General features: G+C 41.0%; 1 protein-coding gene across 1 annotated transcript in view; it reads left to right on the forward strand.

Annotated features, from left to right (window-relative positions):
- Positions 1–22,137, forward strand: part of ryr2b (ryanodine receptor 2b (cardiac)) — an 87,692-nt gene that overhangs the window by 9,398 nt on the left and 56,157 nt on the right. Inside the window, exons 5-29 of the mRNA XM_085427739.1 lie at positions 465–543; positions 698–810; positions 1,448–1,571; positions 2,911–3,007; positions 3,093–3,167; positions 3,505–3,661; positions 3,817–3,978; positions 4,100–4,221; positions 5,006–5,189; positions 5,267–5,402; positions 5,547–5,642; positions 5,826–5,944; positions 6,308–6,441; positions 9,722–9,963; positions 10,792–10,984; positions 11,101–11,320; positions 11,455–11,559; positions 13,240–13,343; positions 13,962–14,045; positions 19,387–19,546; positions 19,734–19,881; positions 20,351–20,559; positions 21,210–21,384; positions 21,500–21,708; positions 21,830–22,022. Coding sequence (XP_085283865.1) covers positions 465–543; positions 698–810; positions 1,448–1,571; positions 2,911–3,007; positions 3,093–3,167; positions 3,505–3,661; positions 3,817–3,978; positions 4,100–4,221; positions 5,006–5,189; positions 5,267–5,402; positions 5,547–5,642; positions 5,826–5,944; positions 6,308–6,441; positions 9,722–9,963; positions 10,792–10,984; positions 11,101–11,320; positions 11,455–11,559; positions 13,240–13,343; positions 13,962–14,045; positions 19,387–19,546; positions 19,734–19,881; positions 20,351–20,559; positions 21,210–21,384; positions 21,500–21,708; positions 21,830–22,022 — 3,640 coding nt within the window. The remainder of the gene's footprint in view (positions 1–464; positions 544–697; positions 811–1,447; positions 1,572–2,910; positions 3,008–3,092; positions 3,168–3,504; positions 3,662–3,816; positions 3,979–4,099; positions 4,222–5,005; positions 5,190–5,266; positions 5,403–5,546; positions 5,643–5,825; positions 5,945–6,307; positions 6,442–9,721; positions 9,964–10,791; positions 10,985–11,100; positions 11,321–11,454; positions 11,560–13,239; positions 13,344–13,961; positions 14,046–19,386; positions 19,547–19,733; positions 19,882–20,350; positions 20,560–21,209; positions 21,385–21,499; positions 21,709–21,829; positions 22,023–22,137) is intronic.

The following is a 22,137-nucleotide window of genomic DNA, read 5'->3' on the forward strand; positions in this document are numbered from 1 at the left end:
TGCTCACTCGTTTTCAGACCATTCTCCATAAACCCTAAAAAATAGCTGTTCAGGAAAATCTCCGAATATTAACAATTTCTGAAATACTGAGATTTCTGTATGGCATAATGAACCATGTCACTTTTAAAGTCGCTTGAATCAGCTTTTCTCCCCATTCTGATGCTCAGTTTGAACTTCAGCAGGTCATCCTGACCATGTTCCATTCCTAAATGCTTTGAGTTGATAAGTTGTGATTGATTAATTAGATCTTTTTATTTGTAAGCAGTTGAATAGGGGTACTTAGTGAAGCATATTTGTGGATCTGGATGGTTAAATAGAATTTGTGTATATAAATGGTATGTTTTTTGTTTTACTTTTAATAAAAAGAAAATAAAATCTTCATGTTCCCACACTGATGTTATTTTTGTGAAGAATATTTTGGCATGTTCACTGAATTATTTACCTGTTGTTTATTTCACGTCCAGTACCTCAGCTGCTTGTCTTCCTCTCAGTCTTCAACTGACAAGCTGGCTTTTGATGTTGGCCTGCAAGAGGACAAAGCAGGTATTTATTTGAACGATCAGTTAAAATACTTTCTTTGTTAAGGTATTTGCGATGCTCCCACCCTATATTGTGTTTTACAATTAGAATATTTTTTAAATCGGCTGTCTGTGAACTGCTTGTTTCCCTTTGTGTTTATATTCTGTGTGTGGTTCAGGGGAGGCGTGTTGGTGGACTGTCCACCCAGCATCCAGACAGAGGTCAGAGGGTGAGAAGGTGCGTGTAGGTGATGACCTCATACTTGTGAATGTGTCTTCAGAGAGATACTTGGTGAGTCAGAACAAAACTGAAGTTTTCCTTAATGGCAAAAATATACTCTGAGTGAGCCTCCACTACGTTAAATATCAAGCACACTAACCTGGTTAAAAGTTCATTTTGTAGACAGTGAGGTAGCAGAAAAGGGTTGCACTTTTATATATTTTATGTTTAGCAGCCATTTTATGGCTATGCACAGATATTTTTGGAATGACACCATGCTGTGATCTCATCCGCTGGGATCAGGTTTGGTCTATCGGTGGTGGGCCAGGGGACATTGTAAGTAGTGTATGGGAAAGCATTATTGTGACAAGAGCGATGGCAAGGGAGCAGCGATCCATTACTAATGCTAAAAACAATCCTAGTTGGCCGGCTAGTCTCCATTGGTCGCTTGCCAAGAGCTCCAGCCATGACTGCATTTAGTGTTTGTTAACTACCTGCCCCTCAACAAGACTGACAAGAGGTTGGAATCATAATCAGAAGGCTAGGCTGGTTAGCATGTGAACCTCAGAGTTATTTCACACAGTACCTGGCAAAAGTTTTCTCATGTCTCGAATATGTTGTGTAGCTTAATGGCTTCAGATATAAAATAAAGACAAGTTGTATTTATTGTTGATGAGAATATATTTAATGCCATTTTGTTTTTTCCCAGCACCTTTCCTTCGGCACTGCATCTGACAACAAAAGCTTGAGTGACAGTCTGATTGTTAATGCAGCCTTCCAGCAGACCCTCTGGAGTGTTGCTCCCATCTGCTCTGGACGCGCCGTTGCTCAAGGCAAGTTTTGTTTCCTTTTGCTTTCTAAACATGTTGCAAAGTAGCTCCTTTCTCAATTTAGATAATCCACCTGTTTCTTTTGCTCCCAACAAATACAGCTCTTTCAGTTTCTGCACTGCAGATAATATTAATATGTTGGTAATAAATAATACATCAAAGCTGTATTTTAATAAATTGAGGGGACCAAATGCTAGTTCATAAAGATGCTATGGGCTTTTGAACTATTATTAATTGTGTGCAAAATATAAAGTTAGTTCAGTGCTGATGCAGTTTAGATGGATTCCAGAGGTTTTCCACAAGTATTCAATTTAAAGCAGTTACACTGAAATAACATAAAATGAATATGTACTTTCAGCTTTAATTTTAACATTAACCATTTTCATACACAGGCTCAGAATTTCAGAGAGCAGATTCAACAAATTAAAACCATAATAAATCAAGTGTGTAGTTTTAATACTTTCTCAAGTCTGAAACCATGGGAATGACAGAAGAATTGGATTTCTGTGTTGTTGTTGTTTTCAGGTTTTTTGCTAATTTAAAAAAAAAGGAAAAAACAGTCTATATTTTAGACACTTTTTGTTTGTTAGTTGGTCTTGGTGCCTTTTTTTGCCCATGCATAACACTGGCTTCACAGAATTTTAATGAGGATATTGTATGTTTCTTCTCCAGCTTTTACATTCCCTTTTCCCCTCGTCATACTTCAGGTTGATCACTTATCCAAATAATGGTGGTCAAGCATTGCTCTAAATGTTTTTGGGTGTTTGTGGCAAATCTTTTTTTCCCTTTCTGATCTCGAGACTTGTTTTGCACCTTGTGGTGAGCCCTCTGTTTTTGCCCTTTTGAAGTCTTCTCTTTTGTGGCAAGTCTTGGGTTATAAGACTCCTCTTTCCTGGAGAGAATTCTTCACATGACTGGAGGGGAATTTATCTATAGCATGGAAATGACTCTATCACCACTGATGTCTTCCCTGGATGTAGGGTCACTTATGTGGTGTGTGCGTGTATCTGTGTGTGTTTTTGCTCTGTGCTAATGTTCCTGCTGTCTCCCTAATGGTTATATATTGTTTTGCAGCCCAAGGCCTGTCTTACTCACCACTTCACCTCTTTGACCACATGTTAGTGTGAAGGGGTTTAAATAACATGTGATGTCTGTGTTTCTTTATAAAATTCTGTTTAAGATCAGTCAAAAAGAAGCTGCAAATATTCAAACTTAAGGTTAGCAGTCGCTAGAGCTTTTACTACAGTTATATAGATTACCTTTTGTGCTACTTCTGTGAAATGTTGCATGTTTTACTAACCACTTCAAAGCAATAAATGTTTTTTTTTCTTGCTGACTCTAGGATACCTGAAGGGGGGTGAAACACTTCGGCTACTCCACAGCCATAGTGACGCATGTCTGACTGTTCCCTCTACAGAGCATGGAGAGGAGCTTCAAAGGTTAGTCGAAAAGACCAGTCTCCTCCCAAGTCAGCTCGCAGAAACGTCCTTTACTCCTCTGACTATGTCTGTTTTCTTAATCTAGGATAATGCATTATGAGCTTGGATCAGTCTCCGGTCATGCCCGGTCTCTCTGGAGGCTGGAGATTCTGCGAGTTGTGTAAGTGTACAGGGAATGTGGCGTCCGCTCACTTTGAGTATCAATAAATATGTTGCTTTTAAGCGCTATTCTATTCGAGCTCTGTAGTTCTAATGTTGTTACTAGAAAATACCAGTTTAAAGACAGGTAATGTTGTACGTATTGCACCAGATCACCACCAGCCACAGAATTTCTGTTTTTGCCTGAAAGAGTGTGCACAATTGCTAGAGTCATACTTGATGTCATTGGCCCAGAACTTAGTTTCCCATGTCCCCTGCATGCTAATAGGGATTTTGACAGTTATGAGGAATAACTAAATGTTGTGGAGTGCTTGGTTTCCTCTCTTGATGTTTTCCAGTTGGAGTGGTAGGCATACATGCTGGGGCCAGCCATTTAGACTGTGCCACGTTACTACTGGAAGATACCTGGGTCTCACAGAGGAGAAAGGTCTGCAGCTGGTTGATCGGGACAAAGCTGACATCAATACAACCTCCTTCTGCTTTCGATCATCAAAGGTGAGGGGGGATATGAGAAATACACTGGACATTTCAGTGGTGTTCTGAGTCTTTAGAGATATAGACTGTAATGTCATTTGTTTGAGTTTTTTTGTGTTTATTAAAAGAGAAAAGTTAGAAAAATAAGAATATTTAATGCCTTTTTTTGTGTTTAGGAGAAGCTTGACACCAACACAAAGACTGATGTTGATGGGATGGGAATCCCAGAGATCAAATATGGAGATTCCATTTGTTTTCTTCAACATGTAGCCTCTGGGCTCTGGCTAACATACCAAGCTGCTGATGCCAAGTCCCATATGGGTGGAGCTCAGCGAAAGGTGAACTTGTATACTCAGTATTACTATAATAAGACAATAACTGGCAGTTAACCAACAGTGTTGGACTAAAGAATCTGGCAAAAGAATCTGTTGGATATAATTGCAAATGATGTGTTTTCAGGCAATTTTGCACAGTGAAGGGCATATGGACGACGGGCTGACACTGTCTCGTTCTCAGAGGGAAGAATCTCATACTGCCAGACTAATACGGAGTGCTGTTCTCCTCTTCACTCGCTTTGTAAGGTACAGGATGCTGGATTAAGACCTTCAGTCATTTGTGAATAACTTAGCGACAGTTTTTTATAGCTGCAGTGCTGGCTTAATGCTAAATGTCACACTACATGTCCGACTGAGCGTGGGTTTACAGCATTCGCTTTGAAGATATGTTTATGATATATACATACAATCAGAAGACCAGTGATGTTATCGTCTTGGCATTGTGGCTCTGATAGGGCCTCCCCGCCCTCGTGTATGCGCACATGAAAAGCTGGAGGTGGGAAGAGCAGCAGCAAGACCCTCCAGAACTAAACAAAGCAGTCAACTCAGATACAGCGTCAAGGAAGGAGCTGGGCAGATTCAAGAAGCTTAAATAGCATGCCCTCTATGACACAACAAGTTAGCTGTGTAGAATGGGTATCAGCTGATGTGGGCTGACACTGAGCTCAGATGATCTGCAATGATTGCAGCTAAGCTTGACTTTGTGGGCTGCTGGAACTAATGCTTTGCTCTGTTTTTTACCTTATCTGATAATTTTGAATTGCCATGTCATAATTACAAGAAATCTGGAGGATGAGAATACTTGGGGCTCAGATACTGTCTGTCTGTCTCACATTTGGCTTTTTAAATTTTGAGTCTTTTATTTGTAAAAAATAAAATAAATTCATAGGCTAGTATAACACCTTCTGTCTTTACTCCATCGATCGAGAATAAAACAAGTTTGGCTGGTGATAGTAGCAGCAATTATAATACAAGACAATTTGGCAGACTTGTAGGTAGAGTCTAAAAACAAACTTTTTTTTTTCTTTAGGAAACTTGATGGTTTTAACCAAGAGGTAAATATCCCCTCTGTCAGCCTGCCAGTGGAGACAGTGACACGCAGTCTGCAGGATCTGCTCATCTATTTCCAGCCTCCACTGGAGGGGCTAGGCCATGAAGCTAAACAGAACAGCATGGCGGCGCTAAAGAATCGACAGAACATGTTTCAAAAAGAGGTAAATCGATAAGTGTGAATGAGTCCTACATGTGCTATGCCTCACGCTTCCCTAACTGTGCCTCCCTTTCTTCTCAGGGTGTGATAGATTTGGTCTTAGATTGTATTGACCGTCTACACCAGTATAGTAGTGCTTCTCATTTTGCTGAGGCTGTTCAGAGTGACACAGGAGAGGAGTGGGAGACCATCGTCAACCATTTCTATGAGCTGTTGGGTGAGAGTAGTATAGATGGCACCATACTTATTTTTTGAAGATACCACAAATATCTCCTAATCTGTTAAGGTTCCTCTTATTATCTTATCGTCTGTTAATATTTTTGTTAATATTTTTTGTTTTTTTTGTTTTTTTCCTCTTAAGCTGCTCTGCTCCGGGGAAACCGTGCAAATTGTGCTAATTTCTCGGGTTCGCTGGACTGGCTGATTAGCAGGCTAGAACGGCAGGAGGCCTCTTCTGGTTGGTTGGATTTGCTTTATGTTTTCTTCATCAGCCATTGTGGATTGAAATTTTACAGTATATATTTATATTATATTTGACATTGGTTATCGTGTGTTGTCTGGGATTTATACCTAATAGTATAGAAGCATAGAGGTAAATGCAGGTTATCATCCACACAATAACGGGCAGTTATATTTACAGGAGTCCTGGAAGTTCTTCACTGCGTCCTTGTGGAAAGCCCTGAAGCTCTCAATGCCATCAAGGAACAACACATTCAGTCTGTCATCTCATTTCTGGACAAGCTTGGATGCAACCACAGGGTAGTGTTTAGAAGGCTTTTGTGTGTATTCAATATAAAAATAAGATTGAAGTAAAGTGCATGGATCATAAGTGATGCCGAATGGCCAGTAATTTCATTATTAAGCTTTTTGGCTACAGTGGCATGTCTGCATTAATTAAAAATAAATACAAAAAGTCCTTTGTTATTATCCTAATTTTCTCTCAGAATTTGTCATTATGGGGCTTAAGCAAATTCCACATTTCTCACCAGTCTAGTAACATAGACATAGTGTTTCACTTTTAACAGCTATAATAACAGTTTCCAATCTGTTTCCTGATGTCGGATCATTTCCATTTGCTTATTGAGCTATTGCCACATGAAGAGCTGACAGGTTGTGTTCCAGGTGCTGGAGGTGCTTTGTTCTCTGTGTGTGTGCCATGGTGTGGCGGTGCGGTCCAATCAGAACCTCATCTGTGACAGTCTGCTGCCAGACAGAGATTTGCTACTCCAAACACGTCTCGTTAATCAGGTCACCAGGTAATTTTATAATCTGGTTTCCAAACAGGACCGCTTTTTGTTTTTGTGTTTTTGCCATTCCACTCATCCTTTTTACTTTGAAGTTTTCTGAATTTCTCTACATTCAGACAGAACTCTGATTTTGGATTATTGTTTTTTACTACACATAAAAATCAGATGCAAAGTAGCACAAAGAACAATATATTAAGTAGGTAGCTTTTACGGTTCTGTGCAAAAGTCTAAAGCCACCCCTCATTTCTTTATATTTTGCAATATACAGCAATTTCTCCCCAGGGTTTCCGGAGGTCTTTCAAAGTATATCTTTGGAAATTGGCTGCTTTTTCATTCATTTTCAGTCCAGTTGTTTAACCTAACCCTGCAAAAGCACCTGGATAGAAAAACCCACTGTGAAACACTTTCAATCATAGATTGGGCTCCCCAGAACCCAGACCTTGGCATTATTGAAGCAGTGAGGGATCACCTCAACAGAGAACAGAACAAAAAGCATCCAGCATCCAAAGAAGGGCTTTGAATGTCCTTTAAGAAGCCTGGAGAGCTGTTCCTGAAGACTACGTAAAGAAATTATAAGAAAGTTGCATTAAAGAGTTCAGGCTACACTGAAGAATGCTGACATTCAAGCTCGTTAGAAGTATACAAACATTTTGCCTTGCATACTTTATATCCATGTATGTTTGCAGATGTTTTAATATATCAGTGCACTTATTTTTCCATTATTTTAAAGTGAAATAAATATGAAATAATGGGAGGGTGGCCGTATTTATGTTTGGCAAATAACTCAATAGGGGTTTCTTTCCCTGACTCTTCTCATGCTCGCACATGCATTTGTTTAGCTGAGTGTTATTTGTCAACTGTGGCGCTCCCACGGGCCTTGATATTCTTGTTTTTCATCTGTAAAGATGTCACATCCTTGATACTAGAAATATTTCAGATTTTTCTATAGCGTGACATTCGTTTTTTTGTTTTTTGTTTTTTTTCTCTTTTGGATTTAATTAAATACTTTCTTTTTTCCTCCAGTGTCATCTCTTCAATTGCTGCATCATTTTTTTTATTTTACATCTGAATAGATCGGAACAATAATGTTGATGTCAGAGCTTAGATGTCTTTGTCTCACCCTCGTATCGTGAGAGTTTGGAAAGATTACCTTAAGCCCGAGGTGGTATGACTCAACGGAGGCATTTTTTAGCCAGTTTCATCATAGTCCATGCTCTTCTTCTGTCTCTCAATATTTTGACCTGCTGTGCCAATCTGATCTTGTAGGCAGTTTCCATTTCCCTTTTCCTTTGAGCAAGTTTTTTTCTGCCCAATCTGCCCTTTCTCTGTAAGCAGCTGCCTTCTTTTATCATGCTTTTTTTCCCCATCAGCAGCCCATTTCATTCCTCAGGCTTTATAACTTATTTTGTTTCATATTCTTCACACCTGCTCAGTCCATGCCCCAGCTCTCCTTTCCTCCTAAAGCAATTTCTCATTCTATCACTTCTTGTTCCAATAAATGCTTCATTAGTACATCTGCTTTCATTCTGATTTCCTTTATCTCATCAATTTTCTTTCTTCTCTCCCTCACCTACCACAGTGTGACAGTTCTTCCAGATGCTCTCTTCTTTTTACATTATTGCCTTTAATCTATTCTTTCCATGCATTTTATCTAGCCTCAATCCAGCCTTTTATGAGTAAAACTAAAAACATGTATACTAGCTGGTATTTCAAATGCTGATTAAGTTTTTATTTACACAATAAAAGTGGCTTACTGACTTCAGTGCACTGCTTTTTTAATGGCTGGGTGCTTGGGAGTCCCATTCATAATTAAATTTCATTTGCTGGATTTACTGATTTGACATGAATCTAAATTTAAGTCCAAAGTTTAATCAGCTGAACTTTGGAGTTGTTGGAACTGCAAACCTAATTTAAAAAAAAAAAAACTTGGGACACTGTGTAAATTGTTAATGAAAACATAATGCAGTGATTTGAAATCTCAGATCAATAGAGCATGTTTTCTAGGTTCTATTTACAGTAAAACACAGGAAACATTTCAGATGTTTAAACTGGAAAAGTTTACCAGTTTTAGAAAAGTTCATTTTGAATTTGTTGGCAACACATCAACATATCAAAAAAGGATATGTTTACTACTAAGTACCGCCTTCTCTTCTTTTAACAATAGTCAATAAACATCTGAGGGGGGCCTGAGGAGACCAGATGCTGGATATTTTGGATGAGGAATGTTGTCCCATGCTTGTTTCATGTACAATTCCAGCTGGTCAGCAGTCCTGGATAGACTTACTTTTGTTTCAACGAGGACTAAATCTCTCCAGTGATGGTGCCGTGTTGCTGCAGCATATGTAGTATGTGGCTTAGCGTTGTCTTGCTGAAATATCCACGTCACAATTATGCCTGTTATGGTGCAATGCAGCTGAAGAGCACAGCCATCCAATGTTGAGTTTTCGCTTTGTTCTTTGTGCTTAGAGAGTCTTTTGATAATGTTATGTACTGTAGATGATGGGATATTCTAAATCTTCACAATTTTATTTTGAAGAACATTATTCTGAAATTGTTCCAGAATTTGTAGATACAATTTTTGGCTACTGAGAAACTGATGCTCTTTTTATGCCCACTCGTTTTACTTACCTGTTTCCAACAAACTTAATTAGTTGCAAAATATTTCTTCAGCTGTTTCTTTTAAGTCTTGTTTACTTTTCCAGCCTTTTGTTGTCCCGTACCAACCTTTCTGACATGTTTTGCTGCCATCAAATTCAAAATGAGCTAATATTTTTCATGAAATAGTAAAATGTCTCAGTTTAAACATTTGTTTCCCATGCTCTATAGTGAATAAAATCTGGGTTTATGACACATGCATATCGTTGCATCCTATTTTTACTTACATTTCACACAGTGTTTTATGTCATAAACAATTTCTGGCTGAGAGCACAAACTTAACGTTCACAAAGTTGGACTCTCTCCAAGTTAACTTGTAATTAGACTATCAGCAGCACTTAAAAGTAAAAGCCCACTACCTGAATGTTTCAAACACTGAGCTTTGCTAATTAAGAGTGTCACAGCTTAAAAATGAGTTGTATGGGTGCACCATGTATCTAATTAAGTTGTCATATCAACGCAGAATGAATTTCACTTTTATTTGCGAGCAGACTACTCATATGCATTGTAAATTATTTCAAAATTAATTTATGATCACACCAAATACACTAAAATCTTAAAAGATGAGTTGACTGAAATTTCTCTGTCTTTTTTTGCCTTTTTTGCCACATTTCTCTGCATATTACAACAACAGCATGAGGCCAAACATCTTCCTAGCTATGGGAGAAGATTCATCCCAGTATCGCAGGTGGTACTACGAGCTGGTTGTGGATCACGTCAAACCCTTTCTCACATCTGAGCCCACACACCTGCGTGTCGGCTGGGCTTGCATGAAAGGCTACCAGCCCAGGCCGACAGGCGGCGAGGGCTGGGGGGGGAATGGAGTGGGAGATGACCTCTGCTCGTATGGCTTTGATGGACTTCACCTCTGGTCAGGTGAGGATGAGCTCAAACGGCTGATAAACAGCTTGGTCTGTTTAACATTATTGTATAACACTGATCACAAGAGTTTACAGGATGAGTAAACTCCACATACTCCAAAGACAAATATCAGAGTCTGTAGCTGTTACAAACATGATAACAAGTCAGTTTGAAAAACTTAGCACATTACTTTAGTGCCACAAAAGCTACACATGGGAGGATTACCATGGCAATTAAAGCACAAAATGCATTATAATAGATCATTTTTAATTTCCTTGTTCAGAATAATTGAAATGTCTGTAGTTAGTGCAATAAAAGCTGTGACTGCAATTGCTGAGCGTCACTTAATTATCCACAGAGAACAATTAACATATTACTTTTTTCTTTCAAGTTTAACGTGGACAGAAAAGAGAGAGAGCAGTGGAGGCAATTACAATCTCAGTTTTCAGTAGTGATGATTGCACTTCATCAAAAAAATAAAAACAAAAAACAAACCTCTGTATTTTGATAAAGATTTGCTTGTGCAGCACAGACATCTCGTGTAAAACATGAAACGTGTCAACATTTTCTGGCTCGTTGCACTTTATTCTTATTTAGTGTGGACAGCAGTAGATTATCATTGATGTTTCTAATTATCAGGAATGGCTTTGCTGTGAGGCGTGTTCCTAAAGTGCCTTAATCTTTACAATATGTTTTACATTTATGAAACATTCATTTGATTTGACTTTAGTTGTAGTGTTTCCATTTAATAAAGCACAAAGCACTTGAATTCTCATTTTAAGTTGTACAGAAACATTAAAAATGTAAATATGAAGACTAATGAGTGTGTCTCCTGAATCTTAGGCTGCGTGAGCCGGAAAGTCAGCTCCCCGTTCCCTCACCTACTAAAAGATGATGATGTCGTTAGCTGCTGCCTTGACCTCAGCATTCCCTGCATCTCATTCCGGGTCAATGGTCTACCTGTGCAGGGCATGTTTGAGAACTTCAATGCTAATGGACTTCTTTATCCTGTGGTCAGCTTCTCTGCTGGAGTAAAGTTAGTATCAACACTATTATTGTTTTTTTGGGTTGTTTTTTTTTTTATGTTTTTTTTTCAAGAAATCCACAAAACAATAAATTTTCTCTTCCTCTTTTCTTGGAAAACAAAACAAGAGTTCGTTTTCTGTTTGGGGGAAGGCATGGAGAATTTCGCTTCCTGCCACCTCCAGGTTATGCTTCTTGCTCTGAAGCTCTTCTCCCAAAAGTCAGACTGAAGGTACAGCTGTGTCAGGAATACATTTTGGATCATGGTGAAGGGAAACAAGAGCTTATTGGCCCCTTAGTGCCTGTCACTCCAGTTACCTTCACTCCGACAACAATAGATATCAGCAAGGTAAATCTTGTTTTACAAAGATGAAATGTTTGTATACTTAGTCTTTATAACTAATTTGTAGAGAATCATTTGCTCAGAGAAATGACACCATCTCAGAGTAGTTTAGCTACTTATGCAGTACTTTTACCCTACAGGTGGTATTGCCTCCACAACTTGAGGACATTCGAGAAAAAATGGCTGAGAATATCCACGAGCTCTGGGTAATGGACAAGATTGATCTCGGATGGACACATGGACCAGTAAGAAAAGACACAAAATGTATAATTTTATAAAATTGCATAACTGATATGCAGTATTGTATAAAAGTCTTGATCCACCCCTCATTTCTTCATATATTTAAAGAGGAAAAGGAAAAATAAATGCACTGATTTATTGAAACATACAGATATCCATGGAGTGAAGTATGTAAGGCAAACAGAGTAAGTTTTAATAAGCTTGAAAATCAGTATTTGGTGTGACGACCTTTATTCTTCAACACAGCCTAAATTCTGTTTGGCAAGCTCTCTTGTAATTACTTTAAGTAGTCTTTAGGAAAAGTTATCCAGGCTTCTTGAAGGACATTCAACGCTCTACTTTGGATGTTGGCTGCCTTTTGTTCCTTTCTCGGCTATGATTATTGATGCCGGATGCCTAGGCTCCTGGGAGGCCAGTCCATGACTGCACTGGGAGTGTGTTTGGCATCACTGTCATGCTGAAAGATGGTATTGTATGGTGGATCAAAACCTGATGGCACTCATCTGCGTTCATAATTCCATCAGTTTTCACAAGATCCCTAACACCACTAGCTGAAATGCAGACCCAAAATGTAACAGTTTCACACTTACTGTTGTACCTTCTCCATATATACACTGATGATTATTTGAACCAAATAGCAAACGAAACAAACGAAACACAAGGAGCCAGAAACCAAAACACAGGGAACAAAAGTCCAAAACATAACAAAACAACAGCACTGACCGCGAAGCCAGCGACCGTGACGGAGCAAGTCCGGAGGCCGGCCGCGCGGAAGGCAGCACACCCTGGAAGGCAGCATAGAACGACACCGTTAAGGAGGGCATCCACGATGCTGGGTCCATGTTCTGATCGCGATCTTCTGTTATGGCAGGGCTGTGTGCATGCAGGAGTGGTGGCATCCTAACAAAATTTGGATTCATTACTCCATAAAACCTGCTGTCAGTGATTTTCTGTCCATTTCTTGTGCAATTTGGCATTCCTCGGGCTTTTCCCCACATTTTCCTTCCTTAACAATAGCTTCTTGACAGCTGCTGAGAGCATTTCTGATGAGGCTTCAGCAAACAGCAGATGGATCACCTGAAGGACATGACATCTTCTGTAGATTTTTTTTTTTTTAAGCTTGCCAATCTTTCTTGACCCTTCACTTGTCCAGTTTCCTCAATTTATGGGCACATTGCACATCATGCCTAGATATGCCAAATTTTCAACTAATAGCTCTTTAGGAATCATCTTGTTGGTGCAGAAAATACTATTTTATACCTGTCAGCCTGTGTTATCTTTGGCATTTGTCAGCTAAAGAAATCTGAGCAAATGATGTGTTTTTGTGACCGGCTGCTAGTAACAAAGTATCTAAAATTTCAATTTAAAATTGCTCAGCTTTCTGTTATGTGTTGCCACAACACTGGTTTATCTTTTGAGTTTGGTGCTTTCTTATGGTTGAATAAATCATCGGTCAGTTTGAAGTGTCTTAAACAAGCAAGCAAAAAAAGAACATTTCTGTTAAAATGGTCAGGTACAAAGACTGTAATGCTGTTAGCTAATTTGTTTCCAAAGAAAGACTCCTTTGAAGCAAAACGTAAGGAAATGAGTCTCAATGACACTCTAATGAATCATCATTATGATTACTTTTTAAGAAATCCACATGGTTTTTGCTTGCCTTGCAAAATAACGTCTCTCTCAAACAGGTGAGGGATGAAGGTAAGAGACATGATCCTTGTCTGGTGGAGTTCTCCAAGTTGCCAGAGCATGAGAGAAACCAGAACCTTCAGATGGCACAGGACACACTCAGGTGAGCTCTGTTCTGTTTCATACAATAATAATAATAATAATGATGCAGCACGGTGGTTAGCACTGTTGCCGCACAGCAAGAAGGTCCTGAGTTCAATTCCACCGTCAGGCCAGGGTCTTTCTGTGTGGAGTTTGCATGTTCTCCCTGTGTTTGTGTGGGTTCCCTCTGGGTACTCTGGCTTCGTCCCACCATCCAAAGACGTCCAGTTTGTGGGGATAGGTTAATCGATTAATCCAAATTGCCACTAGGTGTGAATGTGGGAGTGAATGTGAGCGCGAATGGTTGTCTGTCTCTGTGTGTTAGCCCTGTGACAGACTGGCGACCGGTCCAGGGTCTACCCCGCCTTTCGCCCTATGACAGCTGGGATAGGCTCCAGCACCCCCCGCGACCCTGAAAAGGATAAGCGGAAGCGAATGGATGGATGATAATAATAATAATAATAAAAACCCAGTGTTCTTGATTATTATTTTCATTTAATTTTTATTTATTTATTGGAACGATTTTTATAAAAAAAAAAAGATTGTGACAGACCTTGTGCTTTTCAAATCTAATATTTAGTAATTAGTAAGTAGTGTCTGCTGCAGTAGTGAATTTTCAAAGTTTTATTCTTCATTGGAGGACCCTGCTGGCACTTGGTTTCCACATCGGATTGATGGATGATCATGCTGAGAAACACATGAAATACATGAGACTTCCTGTCAAGTAAGTGAAAATCCACTAAAAAAACAAAAATCCACTATGCAAGATTTATGCATATATCCTTTTTCTTATCTGCTTATCCAGTTTAGGGTCATGGGGTTGCTGGAGCCTATCCAAGCATAATGTAATATCATGTTTGATTTAATTTAGTCTGGTTCAGCTGTGAGTTGCATCATGTCTAAATTAAAGTAGCAGAAAAAGATAAGGACCATCTTATGGTGGTAATGGTAACTCATTTTATGAGGCTACAATAAAGAGAGGATACACAACTGCAGTTCATATTCATTTGATCTCGTATGCTTGCACTAGGAGAACATCTCACTTCAATTTCAACACTCTTCTTTGAGCCATCCTTGCAAACAAATTCTTTTTAAAACTTACAGCTTATGTCAAAGAATAGTTTAACTGCGATAAAACAGTACAACAGCACAATGAACATCACAAACCACCGCCTACTGAACACACTCTTTTCAAACGCTAACTCAAGATGTTTGAAGTGTGTATTTGTCCTTTGCAGCCTTTAGTCATATGTTGGCTCCTTTAAATTCTCTGAGAATTTTTCTTCCCCCACTTTTTAAATGCAATTTTGTTTATTTATTTATTATTTATATTTCTTTTTTTTTCTTTTTTTCTTTTTTTAAATGACATCAGAAACAGCAGTATGCGACATTACGTGATGGCAGAGCTTCAGTTCATCCTTTGTCATTTTTTTTTTTTTTTTTTTAAATAAATAGGACAGGGGGAATGAATGAGAGAGAGAGGGGGAGAGAAAGAAAGAAAACCAAAGGGGAGAAGAGACGGTGAGAAGGGGGGGGAAGAGAAAGAAGAAAAAAAAGAACTCCTGGGTCACCTGTATGGAGAAAAAAAAAACAAAAAAAACAAACAGAGGAGACAGCAAACAACAAAGAGCAACATAATAATAGAGAAAACAAAGCACCATCACAATAAACTAGCTAGTCATAGATATCAATATTTACTAAATAATAAACGATATTGTGCAGCACGCAAGATAGACAGCGCACAGTGTGCTTTGAGGCAGCAGCCAAGAAAGCTTTAGTCCGCGTCTGTGAATACCCATGTGTGCATACCTGTGTGGATCAGCATGCTTGCATTCCAAAGGTTTCTCCATGTAATGATCTGCTAGGGAGTGTGGGGGGGCCACAGCCCCGTCCTCCAGGGTGTGAAGTGGGTATGGAGGAGATCAAAACTCCAGACATCCAGAGGCCCCCAGAACACAAGAGACCATGGAAGACCAACAGAGGGGCAGCCGCGCCACTGTTCCAGTAAGAGCTGAGGAGAATCCCAGATGAGGGCTCGCCCAGCAGCCGCGGAGCAGAAGTCAGTGGGGGAGTTGCAGTGACGCGCCCGTGAGCTCCGCCGGCCCCCAGCTGTGCCTGAGTGACCGAGCCCCAGGCCGAGAGGCCGGGGGCACCCCACCTCCAAAGGGGCCCGAGCGAGCCCCAGGCCCCAGGCCCCGACAAGCGGCCGCCAAGGAGTGAGCCGGTGTGTACCCGGACGCCCACCCCCAGACACAAAGAACCACCAACACACCGACACCTGAGGGAGTCCGCCACCGGCAGGGGAAGTGGTGGTGGGTGGAGATAGGCCTCCAAACCTTGGAGGGCCTGAGGTGTCCCCAGAGAGGTGGCGTCTGATACCCAACCTGACATATAGACACAGACATACAGGCACACACAGACACAAACATCCATTCCCACCCTCATGCTCTCATATGCACTCACTCCACACTCAACCAACGTGGAGACAGACATAAAGAGACGCTGTACACACAATCACACTCCCCAAGCGTACTCTACAAACCGGGTCTAGGTACCCTTGCCCCTGGAGGGGGGAATTGCACCCAGACCCAGGTGGTGTTACCCTTTTCCCTGCGGTGGGGAGAGGCAGACCACCCCGACTCCGCAGCAGCAGGGAGGCCCCACACCCCAGACCGCAGTCGGACGGCCAACTCCTCCTACTAGCCCTCCCGCTCCAGCAGGCCGCAGAGAATGGGGGTGGGAGAAGACTCCAAACCTCCCTCCACCCGCTCATTGTAGTGTTGATGCATATGTGTTCTAAGGTGCAATTAAAACCCAGGAGGGCATGGAGCTACCTGCCAAGGAGCAGCAGGTAAGCGCATAGTCCCTCCTGCTAGCCCTCAATGACTAAGTGTATTTAAAATTGAGAGGTGGGCAACGACGTCAGGGGTGAGGTATACACCCTGATGGTAATTTGGACTCCGTGATTGTGCCCACCCCCAAGATCCTATATGTATGTGTAATGAGAGTGTGAATAATGTGAATGTCTAAGTTGTGGGATAAAATTGAGGCAGAGGCAGCCAGAAGGGGACAGGGGGGGGGGTAGCCTCCTCTGCACCCTGGTGACATACCCCCACTCCAAGGCCCTGCATGTGTGGGTGGTTGTGGAGGAGCGGGAAGAGGGAGGCAGCTGGAGATGGGGAGGGAAGGAAGGGAGGGGCAGGTAACCCCTCCCTGGGGCCAGCTCCCCCGCTGACCCCAGTAGGCACTCCCACCCTTCGCGACCCGCCAGGGAAGGGGGGCCCAGGCCCATCAGACCGGGGCCCAGTGCAGTAGCGCCCTCCGGCTCCACAGAGCCCTGGATAGTCCACCCAACCCCACCACAGAGAAAACTGCACCCACCCCACCAACCACACATCTTCCAGACTACATAAGACGGTAAACGCCCAGGCTGAGATCTTCCTCCACCTCTCCTGTATCTCCCCCTCCTGCAGAGAGTTCCTGAAGAGAAGAAAGCTCCTGCAAGATGTGACCATCCCCCCCACCAGTTGAAGAGCCCCCCAGGCGGCTCGACGCACCGGCGGCACCCTGCTCCAGGGCCAGGCCCCCATGCACCCACCCGCCCACAACCCCGGCAACACACCAACCAGGACCCAAGCCCCCGAGGCCCGGCCCGGGCCCCAGCCCAGAGACGGAGCGCCCCCAGAACCTCACGCCCATCCCGGACCCACCCAGGGGCAGCCAGGTTGCCAGGTCAGTAACCCACGTCCGTCAGCACAGACCCTCCCCTAGCCCCGCTGCACGCAGCCGCGAGGAAACAGTCACCTGAGAGCCAACAGAGCCCCCAACCGGACGTGACCGCTACCCCGGGTTGAGCCCCCCAAGGAAGATGCCTCCGGGGAACCCCCCGACGCCCTAAGCCTGTCCCTACCCCCTCACCAATCACAACAGTGAAGGCGGGACCAAACTATGACCCCCCACCCCCACTAGGTGATGGAGCTGATAAAAGGGGCCCAGAGCAATTGATCTAATGTTGTGGCAGAGGCTGTATCAAGACTAATGTAATCTAATAGATAATTTCTATATTGGTTAGAATTAAGATTATTTTTATTTTTCCAGTTCATGAGGACTGTTTTCTTGGCTATGCATAGGGCAGTGAAGATCATATGGGCTATATTCTTTTCTGAAGTGACATTATCTAAGCTGCCCAGTAGACACACTAAGGGGGAAGTTGGAATGTTACATTTCAGACACTTTGATAAGTCTTCACATATCTCGCGCCAAAACTTTTGCACTGGTGGACAGAACCAAAGAGCGTGGATGTAATTGTCTGGTGTATTGCCTTGACAGTGTGAGCAGTTGTTGGAAGATGTAAAGCCCATCTTGAACATCCGATGACCTGTATAGTGCACTCTATGAAGTATTTTGTATTGTATTAATTGCAGACTGGGATTTTTAATTAATTTAAAAGTTTTTAAGCAAATCTGAGACCAGAAGTTTTGGTCTAGGTTGACTGATAAATCTGCTTCCCACTTTGCAGTAGGAAGGGATATTGATTCATCTAATTTAGAAAGTGTTCTGTATATTTTAGATAATAATTTGGGGGATTTAAGAGTAAGAAAATGTGCTGCACTTAGTGGTGTTTGTAATTCAACTTGACTGAGGTTAAATTTCTTTTTTACTATGGATTTAATTTGTTGATATTCTAAAAACCTTGTCTTGTTGATCCCATATTGTTCAACTAGTCTGTCAAATGGAATAAATTCTGTTCCCTCTAATATATGTTCTAAGTATTTAATTCCTTTACAACTCCATTCTGGGAAATTAATCATATTATTGTTTTGTAATATGTCAGGGTTATTCCAGATAGGTGTACGTTTGCATGGGATTAATGAAGACTCCGTTATTTTTAGAAACTCCCACCATGCTGTTAGAGAAAAGCTGATGTTGATACTTTTAAAGCATTCATGTCTTTTGATGTTTGAGCTAATAAATGGTAGGTCTGAAATCTCTAGATCCTTGCATAGTGCCTGTTCAACATCTAGCCAGGGCTCAACTAAGAAGGTATGTTTTAACCATTCTGAGATGAACTGAAGCCTGTTGGCTAAGAAGTATTGGTGAAAATTAGGCAGATCTAATCCTCCTCTATCCTTGGTTCTTTGTAGCGTTTTTAAGCTAATACGCGGGGGTTTATCTTTCCAAAGGAATTTGGAAATATATGAATCCAGAGATCTGAACCAATCTTGTGATGGTTTGTTAGGGATCATCAAAAATAAGTAATTTATTTTTGGCAAGATCATCATTTTTATAGTGGCGACCCTTCCCATGAGTGATATGGGTAAAGATTTCCATCTAGTCAGATCGCCTTCTACTTTCTTTAGAAGTGGGATGTGGTTTAGTTTAGTTAAGTCTGAAAGCTTAGGAGAGACATTAATACCTAAATATTTAATATTTCCGGATTGCAGTGGGGCAGAGGAAGAATTATGGAAGGAGCAGTTAATGGGGAGAACTGTAGATTTTGGCCAGTTAATTGAATAATCTGAAACTCTTGAAAACCAGTTTATTAAAGTAATTACCTCAGAGAGGTTGGTTTGTGTGTTTTGCAGAAAAAGCAACACATCATCCGCATAGAGACTGATTTTATGTTCTATGTTCTTACATTTTATGCCCTTAATTGTTGTAGCCTGTCTAAATGCTGCTGCTAGAGGTTCGATAAAAATTGCAAAAAGTGAAGGGGAGAGTGGGCATCCCTGTCTGGTGCCCCTCAGGAGACAGAAGCTGGAGGATGTCTGGTCATTTGTTCTGATACGAGCCGTTGGGGAATTGTATAATATTCTTATCCAGTTTATGAAAGAGTTTCCAAAACCAAATTTATATTTCTTTAACGTTTATTGATGTTCTGCTTTATTTGTTTCGTGCGGTTCAAGCAGGGTGTAGGCCAGGAGGGAAAAAGTGAGCATTTTGTTTACTCAAGGCAGTTGAAAGTATTTTATACAGGAATGATACAAAAATACTGTTTAACATTCAGGAACTGTAACTGTGATCCTGTCACATCTCTGTCTTTTTTGCTTTGTTTTCTGTCTTAGGTATGAGCAGATGACTGGCTACAGGCCTGCTCCAGTAGACCTGAGCCAGGTGTCTCTGAGCTCAGACCACGAGGAAGCAGTTAACTTGCTGGCGGAGAATGAACACAACGTATGGGCCAGAGAGAGAATCAAACAGGGATGGACTTATGGAGCGCAACAGGTTTATGTTCTGTGCTGGATTACTTCAGTTTGTTTCATTTTACACAAAAGTACTTTTTCCAGAGTGTTAAAATAGTTATAATATACTTTATATAGATATTCACATAGTAGCAAAAGGTTATACCATGAGATAATTGTATAGCGTCAAACATAGTTGCCCTTCTTGCTCCTTGCGTCTGTACTTTTAGGATATAAAAGCAAAGCAGAGCCCTTACCTTCTGCCCTACAGCCTTCTTGATGAAAGAACTCGGAGAGTGGGAAGAGAGAGCGTCAGAGAGGCTGTCTGTACCCTGCTGGCATACGGCTACAGCCTGGAGCCCCTAAACCAGGAACACAGTATGTTTCAAAGATCTGTTATAAAACTGTAGCTTAGTGCACATCATATGTAAGGTAATCGGTGTAAGTTCAACTGCGATATATTAACAAAGTAGTAAACAAAGGTTTATTTGTATATTAATCATACTGCAGTATTTGTCACCATTGTTTTCCCAGAGGGATTTTGTTCTACAACGCTTTTCCCAAAAACGAAACTTGGGGCGTTGTAGAAAATGTAAATAAACCTAGATTGCTAGGATTTGCAAATAATCTTTAGCACATATTTATGTAGAAAATAATCTAATGAATGTTAAACATGACAAATATATTTTTATTACATGTTTATTTATTTAGACATATGTGTAGATGTAGGGTTTTGATGATTAGTGGGGATTTTCTGCTGTCTCTTACATTGTATCCAGCATTCCAACTTTTTTGGAAATACGTTTATGGCAAATAACAATATGTTTCCTGTTTCTTGGCTTTACAGCTACATTATCAAAGCCATGTTTCTTCTCTGCTGAGAAATGCAGAGTGTTCAGACCAGATAAATCATATGCTGTGACCCAGGGGAAGTGGTATTTTGAATATGAAATACTGACAGCAGGGAATATGAGAGTGGGCTGGGCCCGACCAGGCTGTACCCCAGATAAAGAGCTTGGCTCAGATGACCAAGCATATGTCTTTGATGGATTTGAGGTGAGATATAATTAAATTTGACATTTCTTACTTTGGCTACTGACCATTACAGTAGCTGAATGGGAATCGGCCCAAATTATAATGGCTTTGTTAATGCATATTTATTTATTTTCATCTTTTTTGAATTTACTTAACTAATAAACTTTAATTAACTGTTTTTTCTTGCTATATAACTATAACTGAGACTAGGTGACGTTTTAGAGAGCAGACAGAAGGAGATATGTAGGCACAGACAAGTATCTATTGAAAGAAACTGAAACATTAGTTACTTTTTTTGGACCTTCTAATGTCTGCATATTGTGTCACGTTAGTTGCATATCCTTGCAGTGACTCCTGACCTCATATTGTTGGTTGACCAACACAGAAGGTCTCAGTTACTCCAAAGCTGTGTTGATATGATTAATTAAGATCAAACAGTTCCAATTTTTAGTGATTTGTTTTCCATACGTATCATATTTTGGTACTAACATGTGGTATATGGATTATTAAAAAAATGTAGAGTTTTTAGATAACTCTTCAAATAGATAGCAGTAACCTCATGCAAAATATACTTTATGACATGTCTTGTATTGGCTCTTCTGGGTTGTTTTTTTTTTTGCCTTTGGCTTTTTGCACTTGTCTCTTTCCTTCTAACTCAATGTTGCTTTCAGGCTCAGTGGTACCATCAGGGCGGCGAGCCCCTGGGACGTCCATGGCTGAGAGGTGATGTGGTGGGTTGCTTGGTGGACATGGATGAATGCACCATGATGGTTACGCTCAATGGAGAGCTGCTGTTTAATGACAGAGGATCGGAGCTGACTGCCAAGGACTTTGATATTAGAGATGGTCTGTAAAAGTTTTTGGCTTTATACTTTCTGCTGCATTTTGATATAGCTTTACTATACCTTTATTTAAAAGTCTAATATCGGAAAACTATATTGCCACTTCCCGTGTCTTCCAGGCCTATTACCTGTGGTTAGTGTTGGGGTGAACCAGGTGGGGAGGCTGAATCTGGGACACCAAGTAGGCTCTTTGCAATACTTTACTGTGTGTGGCCTGCAGGAGGGGTATAGACCTTTTGCCATCAACATGGCCAGAGACCCAGCTCTGTGGATGAGTTGGAAACAGCCGCAGTTTACCTCCATACTACCTGATGATCACTATTTACAGGTAAACTTACCATATATACAAGGTTTCCTTCACCCATCTACAGACCTTGATGACCTAGAGTTGCTAGTAGTGGTGATCAGTTAACACTGATCCTGAAAACCTTGCTCAAATCTTTTTCAAGGTTACAAGAGTCAGTGGCTCAGCAGATTCCTTATCCAGCCTGAGGGTCTCCCAGTGTATGCAACTGCACCATGGTGGAGAAAGTGAGATGGGCTATTATCGCCTCAGCATGTCTGTCGGATGTGCTGCTGTCCTCAGAAGCCCACCAGGGGGGGTGCTTCCTGTGGCCTCCAGTGCTCTCTCTCCAAGCTCAGGTTTATTGATGTTATATACAGTATGTTCAAGTTTGAAATCTTTTTTTGAGAACATGTTACATCGGACCACATTAAAGCTCTGTTTAGTTTGACATAATTTCAACAAGCAAATATC

This window comes from Rhamphochromis longiceps, linkage group LG13, assembly GCF_057381845.1.
Source record: "Rhamphochromis longiceps isolate RC_006_pf linkage group LG13, R_longiceps_female_GT1.1, whole genome shotgun sequence".
Lineage (NCBI taxonomy): Eukaryota > Metazoa > Chordata > Actinopteri > Cichliformes > Cichlidae > Rhamphochromis > Rhamphochromis longiceps.